Below are 22,691 nucleotides of genomic sequence, written 5' to 3' on the forward strand. Positions count from 1 at the left end.
GATTTAGGAATTTCATCCATGCAAGTTGATACAGCAGAAAGGGGCTTTTCATTTATGCATGACGGTCCGCTTGATATGCGTATGGGAAATCATGGGATCAGCGCAAAAGAGTTTATTGCATGTGCATCCGAAGAAGAGATCGCTGATGTCATATATTAGCCATAAAGCACAGAAAATTAATGAGCTAGTAGTCGAACGTTCACCATTTTCTGTTATATATAAAAAAGCGATGGACAATTTGCTTATATCGTGAGCAATGCGACAATACCGCTTAAACCGCATAGAATAATTCAGACAAAAATGAAATTCGCTTTCGCGCTTTGTCGTCTTCTATATTCTTGTTAAAAGGCATGACCCGCAAGTACACACAATCACCATTTTTATCGGCGACAAACGCTTATACCATAACATGCGTGTACCAAAGGCGAAGCTCGATTTAAACAATTCGCCTCCAGATTAAGTACTATCCAAACGGAGCGGAACCAATTAGCCAGCTGAGTCCACAGTTGGTCATCAATTCTAAAACTCGTAGCTCTCCCCATCGGCTGACGATACACTTCTAGGACGAAGACTGTCGTCCGTCATCGGGTCATCGTCTACGGCGAACGAGTTGGAGCCACGAAAAGATTTGTCATCAAACTCAAAAGTCGATTGAGTGTTGCTGAAATCACTTTCTGTTTCAATCGCGTCTTGTTTCGAGTCAGCGACGTGTGCGTTAAAAGTGCTAGTGGTCAATTCCGTCCCGTAACTCGAGCTAGTCAGTCCAGCACCATAGCTAGTACTCGTCACATTGGTACCGCAGCTGGAGCTTTCGGAACCTGAGCCATAACTCAAGTCTTCCAAGCCACTGTCAAAGCTACTACCTTCGTCGTAATCATGATGTAAGTCGTCACTTGCGCTGGCTCTAGGATGACTGGCGAGCTGACCAACAATGCTGGCCTCGAGGCCACTTGCTGCAATATCGACAGGATTATTCGAATTGCTGACTGTTTCGCCAATGCTGTTCATTTTAGCGTCAATATCAATCGAACTCATCGTGCTGGCATAGTCAGAGCTAGTACTTGAAGCAGACAGAGTGACTGAGCTATCGTGAAGGGCAAACTCCGACTTGCCACTAAGGGTGGATTTGTCAAATTTGGTACTTGGACTCGTGTTTTCTGTCTTTGCTTTAGCAATCGCAGACATTGTCAACGTTTCGTCCAACGCTTCAAAGGTTATGGGTTTCTGAGAACGAACCGAAGGTTCATCTTGCGTAAAATCCACCGTTCCAATCGATGACACGGAGCTAGTACGAAAATTCCCGTTGTCATTACCTTGATCACCCGGCGCCGAAGTTAACATCGCTTCTAGCGTATCTCCACGGATACGAGAAGGTGGCTCATCGTACATGTTATAACTGTCGGGCGCTCCAATGCTTGACGCATCCGATTCCCGTCCGTAGCCACTTAAAAGGGGATTGAATGGAGGTTGCGCATAGTATGCGCCGCCGTCGCCGTTGTACCCGTAAGACGTTCCAATCGATGTTTCACTCTCATACGACGGTCCTTGAGAACCCGATCCAATGCCAAAAGTCTCGAGGTCAGGAGTGCGTCCGTATTCAAGAGAAGGGTCTTCCTCTGCGATAGAAGACTCCTCGTTACCAAACATTGAATCATCAGGGTACATAAGTTGTGATTGATTAAATTGATCCTTTCCCGAGCACGTCGAGTCGCCCATTTTGTTTGCTGACCGCTGCATGGGCGTGTCGTAGCCACTGTAATTCTCATTCTGGCCACGACTCGAGTGAAGAGAACCCGAGGACGACACGGTTTTATTTTGGCGGCTAAGGCGTTCGTTAAACATTAACGCACTGGCATTCAGCCCAGGGCCACGAGATCGACCACCGTAATTATCCTTGAATCCAGAGTCGTGGGATGTCAATCGCGTTTCTGGCTCGGCGTTCCAATTCAGATGCGACTTGGATTTGTTAGCAACGTACGAAGCTGGCAAGCCAAAGCCGCTATTATTTGAATGGTCCATGTCTTGACCCGGCCGGCGCTTACGACGCCAGAAAACGACCGCAAGAATGACAAGAGTTACGAAGACAACTGCCCCAATGACCAGACCCACTGTCACACCTATCGAGAGCCCCGAACTCGCCTTCTTGTCCTCGGTACTTGCATTCGCTAGAACGTTGGTTGTAATAAATGTGACAAAGTGATAACTCTCCTTGGTAAAATTCTTGGCCGGTAAAATAATGTGCGCAAATATATTACGCTCACCTGCGCTATGGTATACGATTTTCTGGCGAAAACTGGCAGTCCCAGAGCTTGTAAAGTTGGATGTCTCCTGGTCTACAATTTTGCGATTCGCGCCAGTGCGAAAGATGTCGCAGACAGTGGCACGCGTGCACGAGTGAATGTTTGCATGGCCAATCTCCATGGGAAGCCCCGTGGCGGGGTCGGGCACTGCGGTCTGTAGCTCTGTAAGTTTTAGCGCGTTATCATTCAGATTCAGTGTGGCCGTGAAAGCGTACTCAATCTCATTATCAGTGTAGACAGCGCCCGTCGTGGCTTGCTGCAACGAGATAGTGAGAGGACATTCAATGCCCACGCCTTGCTCGAGGACGTAAGCAAAGTCGAGATTGGAAACTTGCATGCCTTGGTCCATCCAATAGCAGTACGTCGTGCTGCCATCGTACTTGTAATCTGTCGTCAAAAGGTAGCATTAGCACCGGGAAAGAATACACGAGCACATGCAAACGCCTCACTCTCAGCTTAGTGATAGTCTTAATCAAAGGGACGCACCGTAGAGAGAGGGGGCCATCTTGGCAAAGGTCACGGCGCCGCCAGTTGTAAGCACAAGACACGCAGCTTGCCGCCATCGCAGAGAGGTGCCACACCAGACCTTCATGGCGACGTGCGTGCGGAGCGGGAGATGGGGAGCGGGAAGTGAAATGCCAGCGGGGCTGTCAATCGGTGCTGGCTTTTTGACCCATCTGGTTTTCTACTACGTTCGACGAAAGTGGTCGGTCCACCCCGAGCTTACTGATTGGCTGATCAGTCGCCGATAAAGTGAAGGATTCCAAACCGGGATTTGTGTCAGAATGGCCATGGCAATTGGGTTGTATACTGGAACTTCATTGTGTCTATTGTGCTGATGAGCACATGCGTGTAGGCGATGCGGCTGTTGTGGTTTGTCGAAATATTCTACTTTTTAAAGATCAGTATTAAAGTCTCACTTGTTCAATTCCACTTTGCTAAAGTGCCTCTTTCTTGTATAAATTGTTCCTTGCGTGTACTCGACTCCATTGGTTGCTCGGCTAGATTCTTACGCAGATTGCATGGTTGCCTTTTCTGCCAATTAAGGTGTTCATTCTTGAGTAGACAGCTGAATTTATAAGGAGACTCTCGAGCAAAATCTAGCTTTTTAACTACCAGTAATAACCATTGTTCTTATCTTTTAAAGTGTCAAGACTGAAGAATGATTTAAACCTTGCCGAGTTCTTACAAATTAATTACTAGCAAATAGTTCGTTTCTTCATAAACAAAAAATCGATTAATTCTTATTATTCCAACCATAGCACATTTCGAATTTTCTTGAACCCATATAGAAAATGAAGACGAGAACACTGAGCAGGAATGTTTGTGATCAACTCACTCTGACGACAGTGCGACGATGGTGACAGTGGCTTATAACCGCAACGATTCAAATTTTCGGCATCGCGTGAACATTGTTTTGTTGCGCTAAAGGAGCAGCATGAAAGCCTGGGTCAATATATGTATTCTCTCCTTTCAAATAAAGAGCAATGATACCATGTCGCACACGTAAAGGTGACGTGTAGACGCATTTGGAGAAACCATCCTAGCAGTCCGTCAGGATCGTGTCTTTAAATAAAAGATTATACTTCTTTGTCGACGACGTCGTGATTCTTCGCAATCTCGACCAGCGATAAAAAAAAGAAATGTGGCGTCGAATAATCAGGCGATAAGACCTTAGTCAGTCCCTGTTCTTGATCTTGTTCTTTATTGCGACTGTGCGGCATGGAATTATCGACAACAGAACCCATCGTTGCACGTTTTCGCGCTGCAGCTTAATGCTCCAATTCGTATTGTTGGTCACGCGTAAAGCCACCAAAGAGAGATTACAAAACAAAACCTAATATTGAAAAATGACGTTTTCTCAAAAAAAAAAGAAATGTCTAATACATCTTTATTTATCTTCTTCACTCTTTGATAGATGAATATTGAATGGATATTGCAGGTATTCTCCGCTAACCCATGATTCATTTTGAAAGGTCATTCTCTGATTTAAATCGAGTTCAGTTAAGGTTTGATTCGTGCAAATTTAGCAATATACCGCAGCTTGTTAATACACGAGCGTAAGTTACAGAATTAAAGTCTGCCGATATAGCATAAAAGCAGACTTTTAATTTTCCGCATGTAGTAACATATACCGACTATTCCATACGCCTTTACACAAACGTAGCGGACAAAGTTGAACGACTGTTGTTGCAAATTAGCACTTATACAAAGGCTAAAAAAGTTTGTCATCAAAAAAGTTTCATTTTAAAAATTTATTTGCGTATCTAACCGATTGAAATTTTTGCACAAACTGCAATATGAACTGCAAGCAATTATCCAGAAATATGACATTAAACTATATTGGAACATAGTTACACAATAGTAACAAGGTTAGTCGCTCTCTTTATGATATCGCTTTCAATACCAAAAGCAAGTACAAGGTTTAACACAAGCCATTTATTGCACCAGTAATGACGCCAGTTGCCCATTGCCCAACCCATCAAGAGACTAGACAGAGAATAGATTGCTTTTAATTATTCGGGCGCTCTATAGCACTTAACGTGGTGTTTTCGAGCGAAGACGATAAGATTCAAATACTGATCTGGAGCTTAAAATGCAAATACTCTCGAGATTAAGACCTGCGTAAATCATAAGTATCGTGCACGGGATGAAGTATACGAAAAAGCAGGTTGTATTGCGGCATAAAACGAGAGGGATTCATGACAGCCTATTAACATTCAATTAAAAGGAGTCCTCTTGATCCGAAAGACCCACGCTTCAACCTTGAACAACTGGACTGGCACGTACATGACAGCTGATGATTGCGTGCTCATTAAAGTGGTATCATCTGCCGTTGCCACTTGCCAGTCTACGGGTGCCAGCAAATTGCTCGGTTGTCCATAAATGTAACGGGGACTGCTGTTACATAAACAATTTTTCCTGGTATGATATCCCCACAACTAAAATTGATATTCCCACAAGTATCTTTTAAATTATTTTTTATTTAAACCGCTCCAGCTGTAATTATTGCTCCACAACTTATTGTAAGGATAAATAAATAATTTCCATTTGCAAACTAAATTTGTTATTTTCACAACTTCTGTAAAGATAGTAACTTGTGGGAATAACAATTCCTTTTTATTGTAGATGTGCTAGCTCTATTTGATAAATTTTGCAGTTCATGAGCTTTTCTTGCCTCGCTAGGTCTAGCTCCAGATCGGAGGGTTCTTGAATGGTAGTTTTTTGCCCCAATAGTAAGTCATCGTGCTATTGGATGCCCAGCAATCATTTTTTATTGTTCATGGTCATGTTGACCATTCTTGACAAGCAGTTCACCATTTTTAATCATGCTTATATTGAAGCGTAGGGCAAAAAAATGGGCAGTCAAATAACTTAGTGGCAGTTTTGCGCTGATTTGACCTGTTCTTTCTTTTGGATTAGAAAGGTTGAAATTTGTGCTTTAAGTGCTTGTGTCGTATGTCCTAGTAATGCGTAGCCTTCATAAATTCAAACTCTTGTGCACTTTACAGAGGTTGTGGTAATAAAAAAAATTGCGAGTTTAGATATATTTATTTTTTAAGGAAAATTGTGGGATAATTAGAGTGGTTTATTCAAATGTAAATTTAACAAAAACTATTTTGAAAATAGTTGTTGGGTATCGGGCAGCAATAAATAGTTGTCCTAAGGATATGTACCAGCTTTAAGGCTATGGTGTAGTACACGCAAATGGTACACGTGCTTCTTTGCAATACACAATTCGTCGTCGATATGGTGCACAGCAGCAAGTACGATCTGCTTATAAAGCTCCTACTAATCGGAGACAGCGGTAAAGTCCACGATATATTTCTTTTAAATTTTTATCTCGACTAATCTCAGACATCCATATGGATCAGGTGTCGGAAAAAGCTGCGTGCTCTTGCGCTACTCCGATGACTCATTCACGACGTCTTTTATCACCACGATCGGGTGCGCATCCTTGGTGCAATCTGAAGTATAAACGTAGCCAACATTGTCCGTGGCAGCATTGATTTCAAGGTGAAGACTATTGATGAGGATGGCAAGCGGATAAAGCTACAAATATGGGATACAGCGGGACAGGAGCGCTTCAGGACAATCACGACTGGTGCGTGTCACTATATGACTAGAGTTTTCGCAAATGCTAATATTTGTAGCATCACTAGCCTATTATCGCGGTGCGATGGGAATCCTGCTAGTCTATGATGTTACGGACGATCACTCCTTCCAGAGTACGAACAATACTAGTTTAAGTAAGTCTGTTCACGCTAATGAGCTCCTGAATTTCTTTCGAGTAGACATTCGCAATTGGATGACACAAATACGACAAAACGCATCATCTAATGTCAACAAAATTTTGATTGGCAACAAGTGCGATGTAGATTCTTCGGAACGAGTATGTGCGAGGTTTAGTGAGTTGAGTGGCTTTCTTAACTAATGTGCAATGTAATTTTTCGTAACCTTTTTCTAGGCAGTCACAACACAGCAGGGCCAGGATTTGGCCGATGAATTTGGGGTCAAATTTTTTGAGACAAGTGCCAAGAGCAATCAAAACATTGAAGAAGCTTTCCGCTCAATTGCCATGGATATCCAGAAGCGATTAGCGGAGAGCGAGCACGATAGATTAGACGTAGCGAACGGTAGTAAGTTTCATGTAGACGAGTCTCAAGATCAGGGAAAAGACGGCTGCTGCGCATAGAGTACGGACTTTGGCTCGACTGTCGTTCTGTTCTCAGCATAGCTCAGGTGTTGATTATTGCTTATCTTAAATTACTAAAAACATAACAGATGGATTTTAAAGTTGTAGCCATTGTTCACATTAGGCCAATCATATCACTGCTGTGATTGGTGGAAGGCATTGGTACGCAAAAAGTATGGCTGCTCATCGCGAGGAAAGCGAAACGTGGGATGACTGGATAGACGACAGTCTCCTCGCAAGTTTTGAATGCGTTTTCTGCACTTGCAAGTTTTCAATTGAAGAGCTGCTACATACACACTTGCGAGAGGTGCACGACTTTTCGCTACACCACGAGATCTCGACGCGCAACTTGGACACTTACAGCACCATCCAGCTGATTAATTTTTTGCGTCGAAATACCTTGAACGGCGTTTCTGCTGAAGAGATACAACAAACACTGGCTTCCGAAGGTAGCGCTGCCTTTCAGAAGGACGAGTATTTCAAGCCTGTGGTGGCTGACGATCCGCTGCTCTACTGTCTTGACTGCCATAGCGATAGCAGCGACGAAAATTCCGATATTCATATAGAAAAGACGCGCAAAAGCAAGAAGGTGCCGTCTGCTACAACTGCTGCTGACGACAATGAAGACTTGATCACCAAGCTTCAGCTCGAGAACCAGGAACTGAAGCTGCAATTGACGAAGTACTCAAAAATTGTCCGGGATTTCGTGATTGATCCGGAAGGCACTGCACCGATAGAGAATGCTGCGGACAATGATACGTACTACTTTGACTCGTACTCACACGCGAATATTCACCGCGAGATGATCACAGACAGGATTCGCACTGATGGCTACCGGAACGCTATTATTAATAATTCGAAGTTGTTTGAAGGAAAGGTAGTGCTCGATGTTGGCTGTGGCACAGGTATTTTAAGCATGTTTGCAGCCCAGGCTGGCGCAGCCAGAGTAATTGGTGTTGATCGTAGCGAGATGGGGATCGTGGCTCGCGACATTGTGGCGGCTAACGGATTTAGCGATACAATTACTATACTTTGCGGCAAAGTCGAAGAGGTGAATCTGCCCGTGGATAAGGTGGACATAATTGTTTCCGAGTGGATGGGCTACTGCCTGTTGTATGAATCGATGCTGGACACTGTGCTCTTCGCGAGAGACAAATGGCTTGCTCCGGGTGGTCACCTATTCCCAGACAAGTGCAGTATGTTCATTCAGGCCATTGAGGACTCAACAAAGCGCTTTAGTTTTTGGGATGATGTGTATGGCTTTGATATGAAAGCAATAAAGTCTAAAATTTCTATATCCGATGCAATTGTGGAAGATGTTCAATTAGAGGACATCATCTCAAGTCGCGAGCTGCTATATGAAATCAAAGTTGAACACGTCAAATACGATGATCTCGATTTCCACGCAAGCTTTACACTGTCGATTACAAGAGATGCTACCATGCACGGTTTCGTGTCTAGTTTTGATGTTGCTTTTGAGCGCGATTGCTATTGTCCCGAGTCTTTTACTACAGGAGTCGAGGGCACGCCGACCCATTGGCACCAGGTTTCTTTTCACGTGCCCAAGCCATTTAAAGTACAGAAGGGAGATACCGTCGATGGAAAGTGGTGGTTGCGTCGAAATGCTGAAAATCCGCGCTTTCTTGACGTTGAAATCCAATGGAAAGAACCACGAACGAACAATTTTCTCGTCCAGCGCTTCCGTATTCATTAGATTACTTAGATCCGTAAGTATTATATCTGGATTTTGTACCAGCTGAATGACACACTGTCACTTTAATAGAAGCACTCATTTTTGCCGCGGCAGTTTCTCCAATAATAAATAGCAGATTCTACTACAGAAATAATTTTTATTCCCTAAAAAACTATTCAATTTCAAAAAAATGATATCGTTGACGTGAAATTTCAAATTACACCCCACCCAACATTTACTTCAGGAAACGACGCATAATTTGTGAGTTCTATTCCCGCTAACGCTACTGGCAGCTCTTTAGCCTAAAATTCCGTCACTTCTGACACGTAACTTACATTGTTGTCTCGAATGTCGAATGTATGCACTCGAAATAGTAGAGGTTAAGCTTATGCCCAATAATACGACGAAAATATTCCAGTTTCAGCGTGGAAAAGCGTATTTGTCACACCATTAATTCACGTAGTTGCAATTCCCACACGAAACTAAAAAATACTTTTAATTAATCAGTCGAAATTACTTTGAAGGCGGTATACGGAATTGAAACTGGCGGCACATATTTTACAACTCGCTCTCGCTCACACGGAAAACGATGAGCTCAGACCTCTTGACGCCGACCTCGCAGCTCAAGCGCTTCGCGGCGAATAGAACGACCGCCTCCACTGTCGCCCAAGCTTGCCGAAAAGCTGTGGCAGATCTTGAGAACTGGTCGCTTTGGGCTTATCGCGATGCTACTGGAGAGGAGTGGGATGCGCAGCCAGCGTGCTTTATTACCGATTACTTGCTGGCCGTACAGTGCTTTGCCTTTGCTGTTTACATTACTCTTTTTGCTGCTGCGGACAAGGGTGAATTGTCTTGGTACGTTATGTATTTTATGGCCCTAGGCATCTCAGCTGCGCTTGGTGGCCTGTTGCACCATGTTGCATATGAAGCCATGCGCGATATTGCGCACAAGCAGGAAACGCATTTGGTGCACACTGCGCGTGTTTTCGGTATAAAGCTCAGCAGAGCTAACGTGGATAAGATGATCGAAATACTGTGGCGATTTGTACTGGCTTGCTCGATTTTCACCAACTTTGCGCTGCTGTCGCTAGCCGCGAGTCGTCATCTGCCCGAGACATGGGCTTACCTTATCATTGGATTGGCTGCTGTGCTTTACGTGGTGCTAGCTGTATGGGCAAGTATGAGCATGCATGCGGTGTTTCTCTTTGCCGGCTTTATTCCTGTTATACTATTTGGCCCCGTTGCCTGTTTCATGACGTGGAACTGGGAATGGAGCCACTCAAGCAATGAGCTGCTCGTGTATGGCATTAAGCTTGTTGGCGGTCTCATTCAGGGCCTTGTATGGGCCCCCAGCAAGGACAAATTTAACCACAACGCACTTTCGCATGTTTTTCTTAGCCTGGCAGCAACTCTCATGCTCATTCATTACAAGTTTTGATATGAAATGGAAAATTAAGAGCGTGGTGTCTTCTATGCTCATTTATCACAAGTTTTGTTACGAAATGGAAAATTATAGAGCGTCGTGTCTTCTATGGACGAAACTCAAGACATTATTTTAGCAATACATAGGTGTTGGAGAGGAAAATTTCCTATGATGTGGTGATTTTGATTATTTTCGATTTGATGTTAAAAATTTGGTTTCTTAAGCTGGTTTTAAAAAAAAGTAGTTATTTCTTAAAATACCAATCAATTACATGCACTATAAACCTTATTAATTAATGACTCACATTGTAAATTCATAACGTTATCTTCAAGAAAATAACATCGTAGCTCCAAATTTTGGCATCTAGCCAATCGCAAATATGAAGAATTTTCTGCTCGCTGTAGCAATAGATAAGTCAAAGCGTTCGCCATGTTGTCGCCAACCAAGCTGCTACCTTGGGGGCGGCTCGTGTTGCTAACAAAAAAGCCAAGCGATACGATGCCTGAGAAGTATAATCTTCTGCGCTCAAAGCACTGCGTCGGACGTGTCGCTAGTCGAAGTGACATCCACATTCCTAAAAAGTTTATCAGCAGCGTGGTGCGACACTAATGCTCAATCTGATGCATCTTTAAAGCCTCATATTTATCGTGTACAGCATTGTATCATCAGATTGCTCGGTACGGATGACAGTAAAGCGCCTGTTGTGGAGATTGAGGACCTAAGGTCCCTTGACATGAAAATTATGGCCTCAGTATTCGATCTAATGTTTGAATGTCTGTGAAATAGCCGCTACGGTATCTGGGTAAATCTTCAAAAGATCGGGTACCACCAAAAAAGTTCGCTCAAGAATGGCTATGTGATTCACTTCACACCCCCTGATTCCAAAGGTTTGTGTTGGTGCTACTTGTGCGTCGTATGAATAAGGATTAACCGATTTGACAGATCTAGTGGAGCTCGCGTACAAATTCGAGATCATGTGAGTAGCTGCATTATTAGTATCTCTAATGCTCAAATAACGTATTTTAACGGACTTTGCAGTCCAAGTGGACTGACGGACCAGAATGAGGAGCTTCATGCGCGACTGAGTGCAGACGAAATGTCAGTGGCGAGTCGCACGCGTAAGCGCGTTCATGAGGAGCTACAAAGTACGCAAAGCCCAACAAATGCAGTGTCGCCTCCGCGTCCTCGGCCAGAAAAAAAACGTCGCCGACTGATCATTAGCCAACAATTGCGATATGACGAGCCGCATAAAGCATCAGGCAAAGGACTCATTACCAAACAACACAAAGCGCAAGCTAGCGAGGAAACACCATCTCTTTCAGCTAAAGCAGCTAGCACGAGATGCCAGCACACTGCTGAATTGGCTTCAAAAAGCACCCTCATCATGCTTCAAGAACAAAACGAGGAACTAAAAAATGTGATTGCTGAAAATGCGATCCTTCTGAATAGGCAGTCGAAACAATTGACAAGTGCAAATAAGGAGCTGGAAATGTTGCAGAAGGAATGCGAGACGTTCAAGCAAGCTCGCGAAAACGAAATTGCCACATTAAAAAAAGGTTACGAGGACGAGCTTGAAAAGATAAAGGATCAAGCTGCTGCTGATCTGGCAATGAAGGATGAGGAAGCGAGAAAGAATGAAGGCGTGTTAAGACAAGAGTGCAACACGTTGAAAGTAACCCTTGACCATATAGCGAATGACCCCAAGATGCCTCCACAAGTACGAACCATTATCGAATTGGAAGCAAAGGTATTTTTTTCTATTTTGTTAGTTTTCCGTCTGCTCTTGTTGCTGATGCTCTGTTAATATTGTCAGATCCAAGTACTTAAGCGACAGTATAAGGTCGATCAAGAAAGCCAGGCTTTTCAAACCCAACAGCAAGATCGACCGCAAGTGCAAGTCATCAAAATGTGCTAAAAATAATGGTCTGCACTCACACTAACGCCAGTTCTTTTCTGCTGTATAGGACTCCACCGTCCAAAAAGGATCTAGTCGAACTTGAAAGAAAAGCTCGATTGGGTCGCCAGCTGTATAATTACCAAAAAGAGACGGGTCGTATGATACGAAAGATGTATCATCAAGTGAATGAGCGAATCCAGGAGGAACGAAAGATATCCGAAAGCATTACAATGACTTCCTCTAGTCTGTCGGGATCAAGCCAGTCGCAAGACTCGATCGACAATCGACTCAGCGATCGCCGAAGCTCACAGTTGTCGGATGCATCGAACGAGCAATCGGTCACATCGCCAAGCGGGGTGTTGCTTACGGATGATGCACCTGATTTAGATGCCAAAAGCGGCGAAACAATCGCAGGCCGGCCACCGTTGTTTACTTTATATGGTGCACAAGGTGTGACAGCTGACCCTACTAGCAGTAGTAATATTAGCAGACCTACCACTCTTTCGCAAGTAGAAGTTTACCGGGCGGAGGGAGCCAAGAGAGCGGGAGACAAGGAATGAATTTTGGGCCGAGGTAAAGGACATGAAGTGACACCAGATCGATTAATATTTACAGTGTAAATACTGTAGCTTTTTGCTACTATTAAAAATGTTGCTGTTGGTCACACCCTTTCGATTTGCCTTTTTATATTATTCCGCATTGCTAAAACAATTGAGTCGTATCGTGGCAAAACATCTTAATTTTTGGACATGAAGAAAACACACTTGAAGTCGATTTAACCTTTCTTTAGCCAATCACAACTCATTCCCTTTTTTTAGAATCCATGCCATTTTTCAAGGAAGAATGGGAGACGCTTGTGGTGGCGGCAGAGCTGGTAGCAGCGCTTTGTACTTCGTTCTGGTTGATAACGCTTCGCGTTGGACGCGCCGATTCCCGTCCTCTCTCTAATGAGCCTGCTGCTTTATTGCAACCACGGCGCTGCTGGTCTTTACGAGCTATATTGGCGTTTAGAGTTGGGGCTGCAATATTCTTCTTATTGGTGCAAATATGGGATATTTTCCGCACTAGAGGCCGATGTCTGGCCTTCTATACGTCGTGGAACTTTGCTCTGCAGGGGTTATATTTTGGAGGAGCTGCTTGGCGCACGAAACGTCACCGGCAACGTCAATTGAATGAGAGAAATGCGATCTACACGGCCTTAGTGGACACTGGTGATGATGGAACAGGCAGTCCCTTTGCCGGTCGACAGAGAATCATGAGAGACAGTGGGATACCATGGATAGACCTTGAATTGCTACTAGATCTTTGTCTTGCCACATCGTTGCTCATTTGCGGCGTAGTCTGGACGGTGTTATATCCATACGCAATCAAGATCGGACATCCCGAGCAAATTCTTAATGGAGTGAGCTATTGCCAACATGGCATCAATGTGCTGTTATTACAAATTGACTTCCATGCTACGAGACATCTCGTGTCGAGAGATGCACTGCCACTTGTTATGGGCTGGCCGTCGCTGTACGCCGTCTTTGCGTGGATTGTACATGGAACTGTGGCAAGAGGCTTTTGGCCCTATCCTTTTCTTGATTTAGACACACCATGGGCCCCGTTTTGGTACGGAGGGCTGCTGGGTGCACACATTGTAGCATTATTGTTAATGCTATTTTTTTCGAGATTTAAGCAAGAAAATCAAAGGGCGGCGACATTTTACAGCTAAAGATGACGTAAAATTTAAGGATGAAAGGACAAGATTTGTATTTAGTAAAGCTTTCAACAAAGTCAGCTCTTGCATAAACAACTATCAATTTATTTGCCAATTTTTGTATTGCTTTTTACAAATTGATCGAAAATGCACCATAAACTCGGTAAATATTGTGATTTTTAGGATAAACCGCAGATACATCGTCATGATATTTGTAATACAGTTTTTATTTTACAAAATAAAATTGACTGGGCTCCATTACGCATCAATAGCCATGGCGTCGTTATTTAAAAGCAAGAAACGCAACCGCGACGCTGACAACACGAAAGCCTTGAATTCTACTGATTTATCATCGTCTACAACTTCTGAGAGAAGTTGTGATTCCGATAGCGGAGACAATGAGGTCGAGAACGCCATGTTTCGTCCTGCCCCAGAGCACGCAGAGCTTGAACAAATTGAGTCCGATGCAGAGCAAAACGAAGGTGATAAGAGGTCATTGTTACGTAAATTCGATGAAGACGTAGCTTCTGGAACGCAGAATATGGATACGGAGAGGAAGGAATTAGATGAAGACTTTCAAGAGGAGGTGGATCGCAAAACGGAGGCCACGGTCTATGTCGAAGGCATCCCATACCAAGCTACAGAAGGAGACTTGGTGACGCATTTATCGTCCTGCGGAACCGTGCGTGAAGTGCGTATGCCTCGCTACCAGGACTCAGGAAAACCTCGAGGCTATGCGCACGTGGTGTTTGACAAAGAAGCAGCTCTTGAGAAGGCGCTCAATATGGACGGCAAGTATTTGTTTAATCGCTACCTCTCGATTCGTAGAGCGGAAGCTCCTCGTGCTGTGGAATTGGCACTAAAAGAAAAGAGTCAGAATCTCTTAAAGAAGGCCATCAAGGGATGTCGCACTGTGTACATTAAGCAGCTTCCGTACGAGGTCGAGGAAGGCACGATACGTGAAGCGCTAGCTTCCTGTGGTACGATCACAAGTGTTCGCTTGCCTTTTTGGAATCATACGAAAAAGCTGAAAGGGTTTGGCTATGTCGAATTTTCAAACGAAGCCGAAGCACTCGCCGCTGCCCGTCGTAGTGGCATGAAAATTGGTGATCGCATGGTGCTTATCAGTCTAGACGTAGCTGGAAGTGCACCAAAGTCAAGTTTTCGTCAGCGCGACGGTCAGTATTGGAACAAGGGCGAGGAGGCGAAAAAGTCGCTAGCAAAGAAAATAGTTGAAAAACAACAGCGCCAATCTGCCAAGAAAAAACGAAAGTCCACGTAAGGCTGTAATGTATCTACTTTTTAAAGAGAATAGAGCGATCAAAACTTCACGGTTTTTTTCATAAAAAACTGTTTTATTGTCACTTCACGGATGTAAATTTCGTTGTAAAGTAGCCTCTTATTAAGCCGTGAAGGCGATACGAGAGGGCGAGATATCAATGACATCAAAATTGCGAAAGCCCTGAACACCTGCTGTATGCTGTACCTGGTCGAACCATCGAATGAGGTTGACAAACTGGTTACGTTGCGCTGGCAAGAAGTCGCGCACGGTGGCGTAGAGCGTGTAGAAGAGCGAGGCGTCGGCAAGTGTTATTCGGTTAGCTGCCACGTATGTTTTCTGTTGTAAATACTCCTCCAACATTTGCAAGTGAGCAGATACACTTGAAGGCGGGCAGCGCTGGATATTGCGCGCAAAAGTAATCCACATCGCCACTCGCGCACGCTCCAAAGGCGTTTGACCCAGAAGCTCGTTCTCGCGATCGGCTGAGCGTGCGAGATACTTGGCGATCGTGGATGGCTCGTACAGCTCATTCATCTTGCCTAGACGGACACGCAAGCGACCCGAGGCAGCTGAGCCCAGGCTCACGCCACAAAAGCGCGCCACAAATCGCAGGAATTCGGCATCCGCCGACTGGTCCAGTGACACCGACATTGTAACGAATTGCCTCTCTTCTGTCCGGAAAGATTAAAAAGTATCGCAATTCAAAGACCATTATAAAAAAGAAATTACGGCTTGTCGAATCAATACCTAATAATATATTTAAAAAGCGACTTTATATATCCCTGGGACGCCTGTAAGATGGAGAGATTCTTGTTTGGTTGTGCTTTTAAATCTTCTTAAAACGTCACTACTGCCCTTGTGGTGCATAGCTTGTTAGACAGCACAACACTTTTAGTTATTTCTTAATAATCAAAAAGGTTGGAACATCCGCAACTTTTCACGTGTTACTACTACTAAAGGAAAATATTATATAGCCTAAAGTTATATGCTCTATTCTGTCTTCTCTATTTACAGAAAACAATGCTTTCGTGTGTGGAATGCCAATCATTCCATTCGGTCGATAGCAGCCTTTATGTTTTCAATAAAGTCTGTCAGAGGCTTAGCACCGTGTACTTGGTTATCCCGTGTGCGAACATTCACCTCTCCCGATGCCTGTTCCTTGTCACCAACCACAACAATATAATTGTATCCCGCCACTTGTGCCTCACGCACTCGCTTTTTCAAAGTCTTGCTATCGTCTTTTACACTCACACATAGTCCAGAAGGGATAGCTGTTTGCAGCTTCGCAGCAACTTTGTGGGCGTAATCACGATGCGCCTCTGCAATCGGCAACACGGCCACTTGTCGAGGACTGAGCCACAGAGGCCACTTGCCTCCCGTGTGCTCAATAAGGATCGCCATCATTCGCTCAATCGATCCAAGCACGGCACGATGAATGATAATAGGCGCATGCGCCTTCCCGTCAGGTCCATCGTACTCGAGCTCAAAATTAATCGGAAGTTGAAAATCTAATTGGATCGTGCCACACTGGTGCTGACGCTTTAACGCATCCGTCACGACAATATCAATCTTGGGACCGTAGAACGCACCATCACCTTCATTAACAGTATAAGGCTCTCCAAATTCGTCTAAAGCCACCCGCAGCTGGTCTTCCGCATCATCCCACAGCTCCAACTCCCCCATAAACTTGTCCGGACGCGTCGAAAGACGCAATTGTAGTGTAAAGTCGAAGACGCCATAAACGTATTTGATAAAGTCCAAAACGTGCGAAATCTCAGATTGCACTTGTGCAGCCGTACAAAAGATATGTGCATCGTCCTGATGAAAGCGCCTTACACGCGTGAGTCCCGTGAGTGCCCCGGATGCTTCGTTACGGTGAAGCGCCGAGAAGTCCGCAAAGCGTACGGGTAGATCACGGTACGAGTATTTCTTTGCCTCTCGGAACATTAAACAATGTCCTGGACAATTCATTGGCTTGAGTCCAAATTGGTCAACGGTTTTTTTGTCGCCGAGAGCTTGTTTATTGTCGCTACCGTCGTCTTCAGCCACAATGCCTTGGGACACCATAAACATATCCTCGCAATAATTTTCCAGGTGTCCAGAAATTTCCCAAAGCTCCTTCTTATAGATCAATGGTGTGATCACCTCCTCGTAGCCACGACGGCGGTACTCTCGGCGAATAAAGTCGGCCAGTGTATTAAATATTCGAGTCCCGTGAGGCAAGAAAAATGACGACCCCGGACTGAGAGGATGGAACATAAAGAGCTGCTGCGCACGGCCAATACTTCGATGATCCCGCTTCTTGGCTTCTTCTTGCAAGTGATGCCACTCGTTGAGCTGTGCTTTTGTGGGGAACGAAATCGCATAGACACGCTGTAACAATTCCTTGCCTTCCCAATGCGACGCCCCACATCGTGTGATTGCAAACGATGACAACATTCCTAGGATACACAAGCACACAAATAGTTAAAACATTCAAGTCCATTCCCCACTCTTTTACAATAAAGTCCTCGCATGTGTGCCAACGTGTAGCTCACCAACACTCATTTCGAGAAAGAGGGCGAGTAATTCAATCGACGAAATACTATAGGACCAAGCGAGGAGAGCACTCTAGCAAGAAGCCTCTCTAAATAGCAACACAACGTTTCACGGCTGTGTTACGATCTGTGTTTTGATCGCAACGTATGGTCCAACATGCAACAAATAGAGTGTCCACGTACCGGTATGAGGAACGTGAGGCCCACGACAAAGATCAATAAGGGAGCCACAACGATACAACGAAAGACTTGCATCCATTGGTATCTTGTGAAGCATCTCGCGCTTCAACTCCGAGTACGTGAACATTTTTTCAGCAAATTCGCGGGTTACTTCGAGTCGTTCAAAGGGCTGTCTGGCCTTTACAATTTTCTGGATCCGTCGCGAAATGTCGTCAAAATCTGCCTCGGAAACGGTAGCTTTGTCCTGTAGATACATTTCGTAAAAGAATCCTCCTTCCGTGAGAGCTGGGCCGTCCGTAAGTCGAATTTGTTTCTGAAATTTGTTCTCGAGCGCTTGACCCAGCACATGGGCCGATGAGTGCCAGAAAATCCTCTTGCCTTCATCAGTCGAGAAGCTATTTATAGACAATAATGAAACTACGTAAGGGTGTAGTTCAGTAACCATGAAAGCAAGCACCATACTCGAGCAACTGGAGCGTTCCAGAGTGTTGGAGCGGCGTTCGCAAGTCGATTAATTCGCCCGTGTCTTTGTTCAGAGCAGCCAGCGCTTGGAATTTGGGCAGTCCTGACTCTTGCAATTGCTTTAATACATCGATAGAAGTCGATGCACCAGCCACTCCACGAAAGGCCAAGATTTGGCCAGCCGGAACGTGTACAGCCAACTCTAGTGACTCGCCACGTGTCAGGACATCTTGCGTGGCCTGCACCTGCGCTACCTGCTGCCGCTGAAATTCCTGTTGCCAAAGGAAGATTCTTTCCTCTTGGTACGAGATGGTAGTTAGCGAGTTTCGTGGCAGGCGCTGCAGCACAGGCACCTTGCACCGCACTGCACGAGGTAGCATTTTATGCGTTATCATAGTTTGACAACCTTCAGGTCACCCACAGGTTGTACAAGCCTCTTAATGTTCATATTCTAGCTAACTAAATGGCATAACACAAAAACTACTCTAAATTCTCTCCTTAAAACTTTCTATTTTTATTTATATTGGCGGGGTCCTCGCTCCTTAAGTCAGAGAAAGACTTATAGACTCATAGAGTCGCATATTTCTATAGAACTAACAGGTTAGCAACTCAGCGAGTCGTAGAGCTTAGTAAATCCTAGTTCAAGGGATTCAGGATCTGTGCGAGATAGAAGCCTTTCTAAGGTATATAATCTCTGTAACGGAGTGTATCGTTTGTTACATTATTAACACTTTAAAAGGTTGTTGATAAATATATAATCTAAAGGTAGATAATAGTTTATAAATATTACTTTGCATAGTGACATTCGAAAGCTTACTCACTATTAGATATAAACCTTTACATCTACTTGCTCCGCGGTCCAGTCAGCACTGGACGCGCGCAAAGAGAGAGACAAATAAGACTTCATAACATGTTCTGTATGAATATATAATTAAGTTAGTAGTAAATAGATAGAAACAGAAGAACTTAATTATATTAAATACGGTTTATTTTAACCCTCTTTTAAAGCAAGCATGTTAAAGAGAGTCTTCTCTGCACTAACTAGTGTACGTGAGGTGTCGTGTGTCACCACTTGTACCGAAGCAGTGCAAAGTGGGCTTGTACTGAAGCAGTACAAGTCGGCAGTGCTCGAAAGTATCTGCCTTTAAAAGGTTCCTATCTCTCAGAGATCAATGCATCAATGCGCAAGCGTTAGGAAGGCACGCTTTAAGATCGAAATGAGAACTGAACTTATTTAGGCCAGTGTTATCCGTACCACACCCTTTTGTTATATGTACGACACATCCCATTTCTGACAAATCAGATAACTCAGATCCAAAATTCACAGCAGAAACAAACGACGTGACCGCACAAATGACCGAAACATAATTCAAAAATGTAAGGCGAATAGGAAGAATGCAACAAATGAATAATGGTTAACGTTCGACGTGAACAAAAATAACTTTATGTTGCCTTGTGCTCAATGTAATTATATATGTGCACTTCTTCCTCTTCTTCACTATCAGAACCATCTTCTTCACCACCCAAAGACACTGTGGCAATGCTAGGAGCATGCTTTGTGGCCATACACAAACGAAGGTTTCCTGGACAGATCCGGCCCATGGCTGCGCCACAGGATACGCGAATCGACGCCAGTACGTTATCACAGGTGGAGTTGTGAATTTTTATCCATCTCCAGCGCAACAATGTGATTGCCGTTCTACCACAACAACGGTTCTCGGCCCGAAGTGTCCCTCATTAAAGGCTCCACATCGACCACACCTGTTTCTTCCCATTCGATGTAGGGTTCGGTAACCTGTGCCAACAACTTGACGGAAGACAACTGGGGCGCTTGATAATGATACGGCTCGGTCATCTGCCATCAGGCTATAATACTACCACGATTTGCGTGAGCAAATCTCACAGACAGACGACGTGATTGTGCCCACAATTGCGCTGGAAATGTATCCACTTGATAACGTCAGTAACTTCTCAAAGGCTCTAGTTGGTCTCAAGCTCTAAGCACAGATTAGCGAGCTCGCGCTTACTGAGCTCCATCGTGGTCCGTTGTGAAACATCGCACATTGCTGCATTATTGCTGTTGCACCGTGCATAAGCTTGGCCGGCTTGAGCTTTGGAACACTCAGAGTGCCGATGTTGCCGAGCATAGCAGCACCAACCGAATGATCATCACTCGTAGACAAAAGAAGCGACCAAGGACCTAAAACATGTTCAATTCAAAATGATTTCAAGCTTAAAGCACAGAGTAGCGAGCCAAAGACATAAAATATGTTTACTTCAAGCATTCCATGCACACATCCCATCGACAGGTTATGATTCTAATGACTAAACCAACTGCGCCACGCCCGCTAACACCAGTCAGCTTAAACGCCGGTCGCGACAGAATCGTAGCAATAGTCGTGAATAATCGTTGGCTACGGAAGGACGACGACGTTATCGCAAGGAACTTGCGACGCTCCTTACTTCAAGAGCAATTTTGCAAGTCCAGCGAGACGAGGACGAGCGCATGCTCGATGCAGTCGAATCTGGACTACTAATTGAGTTCTTTGTAAAAAAATTTAGCTTAATACGATATTTACTGCTGTGCCGCGCATAAAGGCGCTTAGCAAGCTAAACTTAACTTGTCTACCCGACGTCTACCAAAACGTCGAAGTCAGAAAGCAACATTGTGTCGGCAAATTCGAAATTATAGGCTACAAGCTGGCATACGAAATGATATCGCGTATTTCTGCCAATGAAAAAGATCTTGATCTTACGCAGCAAAGCAAGAGTATAAAGACGCCTGTCGGCAAAACAGAGCGATAAAGTGCACCATTCGTGATGCTTGCGCCTAACACGCTTAGCACCACACGTTGGCAAGAAGGAAAGCGCATGCAGACCTGTAAAAACAGTGCGACTACTGATGTGACAGGGTGCGACTGTTGATAGGACAGGACATAACTGATGGTGGAACGAAGCGACGATTTGGGATGGGCAAGGTGATTTAAAGAAACCTGCGCAGGATTGATTCAAGGTTACGGACAGCAAATGTAACGGACAGCGAAGGTAATTAAAGACACAAGCTCAAATACATTTAGTTTTCAATTTACCTTCTACCTCTAAGCCCTTGTTCAACAGGTTATGAGCCCAAACGCAAACAACTCACCTACTCATCAGCACGCCCAGGCACGCGTTGCCGCTGAAACGGACGCAACCATTCCCAACGTGGTCGCTGACCCGTTCGTGCTGGACGAGGAGACGCGATCGGTCCCGGGCTCGCCCGAGGCCCAAGATAGAGCGGTTGTGTCTCCGATGCGAGCTCTGAGCGAATGTATAGACTTGAGGGACTCCTCGCAGGGTTGGCGCAGCAGCAAGTCCAGCTCATGAAAAATCAGCTGAAGGTGCAAGATCAAATGAGTCGCGGGGCTCAAGCTACGCCTACAACACCCTACGAGCACCCATTCAATGGATCAAGCGCGTTTACCGACTTTATACAAGCGCGTGACCGTCGAATGAGGATGGGCTCGCTCGATGAGCCCATGCAGCAAGCACGCATGCCGCCGCCTCACCAGCCGCCGCAACGAATGCGCGCGCCTCCCAATCAGCCGCCTCAACAAGACGAGCGGTATCAGCCGCCCGATCCGTCGCAACCTTTTGCGACACCAGACGGTTATGGGTTGAAGATACCTAAGCCTCGAGACCAACACTGGCATGGATTTGCTAAGTTCACGGGTAAGGAGACTTACCCAGGTGTGGGCGCTGACTTTATAGCATGGAGAATGCGTTTCCTGCAGCGTCTTGGCGCAGCACATATGATGAGCGGGGGTGATTGGCCGGAGGGGTTCAAGATTCTTGCATTGAGCGGTAAGCTGGAAGGCCCAGCACTCAGCTACTACGAGAAGATGCTACCTGTATGGTCTGCTGTGTCGAATACACTTGAGAACGTCATGAACAGCATGCTGATGCTGTACATGACTCCTATACATCTACGAAAGGGATCGAGCTCATGACGAGAGAAAAGGAGCACAGCAAGACATGGCCTGAGCATTACCAGTACCTGGTCTACGTGGCGGAGCGATCTGGCAACTCAGAGCAGAGTGTTTTGGAATGCCTTTGCACGTCAGCGCCTGGACAAATCAAGACTGCAATGTTGACAAGGCTGAATGCGCATCGAACGGACTATCTAGTGCAAGCCGCTGAGCTTGTTGCATTTGCAATAGACTTCGACATCAGCATGGGGAAGCCGAAGGTCGAAGGAGGAAGCAGCCGAGCGGGACGAGCAAGCCGCGAGCAAGCAGGTCAATTCCCCAACGGCCCTAGAAGAGATCAAGTCGGGCGCGGAGGAAGATCTGTCGCTAGGGTGTCAAGTACCGAGACACGTACATGTTACGGATGCGGTGAGAACTGGCCACATTAAAGTCTAAAGTCAAGTGCCCCAAGCAACGAAGTGGTGAAAATGCGACTTCAAACCGAGTCGCGTTAGCCATTGGTACTGGTACAAAAGCTGACTCCGACTCGTGGATATTGGACAGCGGCTCGAGCG

General features: G+C 45.1%; 9 protein-coding genes across 9 annotated transcripts; 6 read left to right on the forward strand and 3 right to left on the reverse strand.

Annotated features, from left to right (window-relative positions):
- Positions 1-176: 176 nt before the first annotated feature.
- Positions 177-2,908, reverse strand: CCR75_002169 (uncharacterized protein). The gene is made up of 2 exons (XM_067960268.1): positions 2,787-2,908; positions 177-2,687 (listed from the first exon to the last, which is right to left on the reverse strand). The coding sequence occupies exons 1-2, from the start codon at positions 2,890-2,892 to the stop codon at positions 520-522; spliced, it is 2,274 nt and encodes a 757-aa protein (XP_067816179.1). The 5' UTR covers positions 2,893-2,908; the 3' UTR covers positions 177-519.
- A 3,142-nt stretch (positions 2,909-6,050) lies between these two features.
- On the forward strand, positions 6,051-7,109 carry CCR75_002168 (uncharacterized protein; the record flags this gene model as incomplete). The annotated part of the gene is made up of 6 exons (XM_067960267.1): positions 6,051-6,108; positions 6,159-6,248; positions 6,286-6,405; positions 6,464-6,529; positions 6,596-6,693; positions 6,769-7,109. 6 exons carry the CDS (start codon positions 6,051-6,053, stop codon positions 6,994-6,996), a joined length of 660 nt encoding a protein of 219 aa, XP_067816726.1. The 3' UTR covers positions 6,997-7,109.
- A 62-nt stretch (positions 7,110-7,171) lies between these two features.
- CCR75_002167 (uncharacterized protein) lies at positions 7,172-8,710 on the forward strand (the record flags this gene model as incomplete). The annotated part of the gene is made up of 1 exon (XM_067960266.1): positions 7,172-8,710. One exon carries the CDS (start codon positions 7,172-7,174, stop codon positions 8,708-8,710), a length of 1,539 nt encoding a protein of 512 aa, XP_067816728.1.
- A 568-nt stretch (positions 8,711-9,278) lies between these two features.
- Positions 9,279-10,127, forward strand: CCR75_002166 (uncharacterized protein; the record flags this gene model as incomplete). Its single annotated transcript, XM_067960265.1, has 1 exon — positions 9,279-10,127. One exon carries the CDS (start codon positions 9,279-9,281, stop codon positions 10,125-10,127), a length of 849 nt encoding a protein of 282 aa, XP_067816727.1.
- A 414-nt stretch (positions 10,128-10,541) lies between these two features.
- CCR75_002165 (uncharacterized protein) lies at positions 10,542-12,677 on the forward strand (the record flags this gene model as incomplete). Its single annotated transcript, XM_067960264.1, has 7 exons — positions 10,542-10,709; positions 10,768-10,877; positions 10,899-10,999; positions 11,055-11,088; positions 11,151-11,859; positions 11,926-12,020; positions 12,077-12,677. 7 exons carry the CDS (start codon positions 10,542-10,544, stop codon positions 12,567-12,569), a joined length of 1,710 nt encoding a protein of 569 aa, XP_067816730.1. The 3' UTR covers positions 12,570-12,677.
- A 155-nt stretch (positions 12,678-12,832) lies between these two features.
- CCR75_002164 (uncharacterized protein) lies at positions 12,833-13,734 on the forward strand (the record flags this gene model as incomplete). The annotated part of the gene is made up of 2 exons (XM_067960263.1): positions 12,833-13,637; positions 13,688-13,734. 2 exons carry the CDS (start codon positions 12,833-12,835, stop codon positions 13,732-13,734), a joined length of 852 nt encoding a protein of 283 aa, XP_067816729.1.
- Positions 13,735-13,982: 248 nt separating this feature from the next.
- Positions 13,983-14,990, forward strand: CCR75_002163 (uncharacterized protein; the record flags this gene model as incomplete). Its single annotated transcript, XM_067960262.1, has 1 exon — positions 13,983-14,990. One exon carries the CDS (start codon positions 13,983-13,985, stop codon positions 14,988-14,990), a length of 1,008 nt encoding a protein of 335 aa, XP_067816732.1.
- A 120-nt stretch (positions 14,991-15,110) lies between these two features.
- CCR75_002162 (uncharacterized protein) lies at positions 15,111-15,641 on the reverse strand (the record flags this gene model as incomplete). The annotated part of the gene is made up of 1 exon (XM_067960261.1): positions 15,111-15,641. The coding sequence occupies one exon, from the start codon at positions 15,639-15,641 to the stop codon at positions 15,111-15,113; it is 531 nt and encodes a 176-aa protein (XP_067816731.1).
- A 393-nt stretch (positions 15,642-16,034) lies between these two features.
- On the reverse strand, positions 16,035-18,549 carry CCR75_002161 (uncharacterized protein; the record flags this gene model as incomplete). Its single annotated transcript, XM_067960260.1, has 3 exons — positions 16,035-17,431; positions 17,711-18,102; positions 18,170-18,549. The coding sequence occupies 3 exons, from the start codon at positions 18,547-18,549 to the stop codon at positions 16,035-16,037; spliced, it is 2,169 nt and encodes a 722-aa protein (XP_067816734.1).
- Positions 18,550-22,691: the final 4,142 nt, after the last annotated feature.

Source organism: Bremia lactucae, linkage group LG4 (genome assembly GCF_004359215.1).
Source record: "Bremia lactucae strain SF5 linkage group LG4, whole genome shotgun sequence".
In the NCBI taxonomy this organism is placed as follows: Eukaryota; Oomycota; class Peronosporomycetes; order Peronosporales; family Peronosporaceae; genus Bremia; species Bremia lactucae.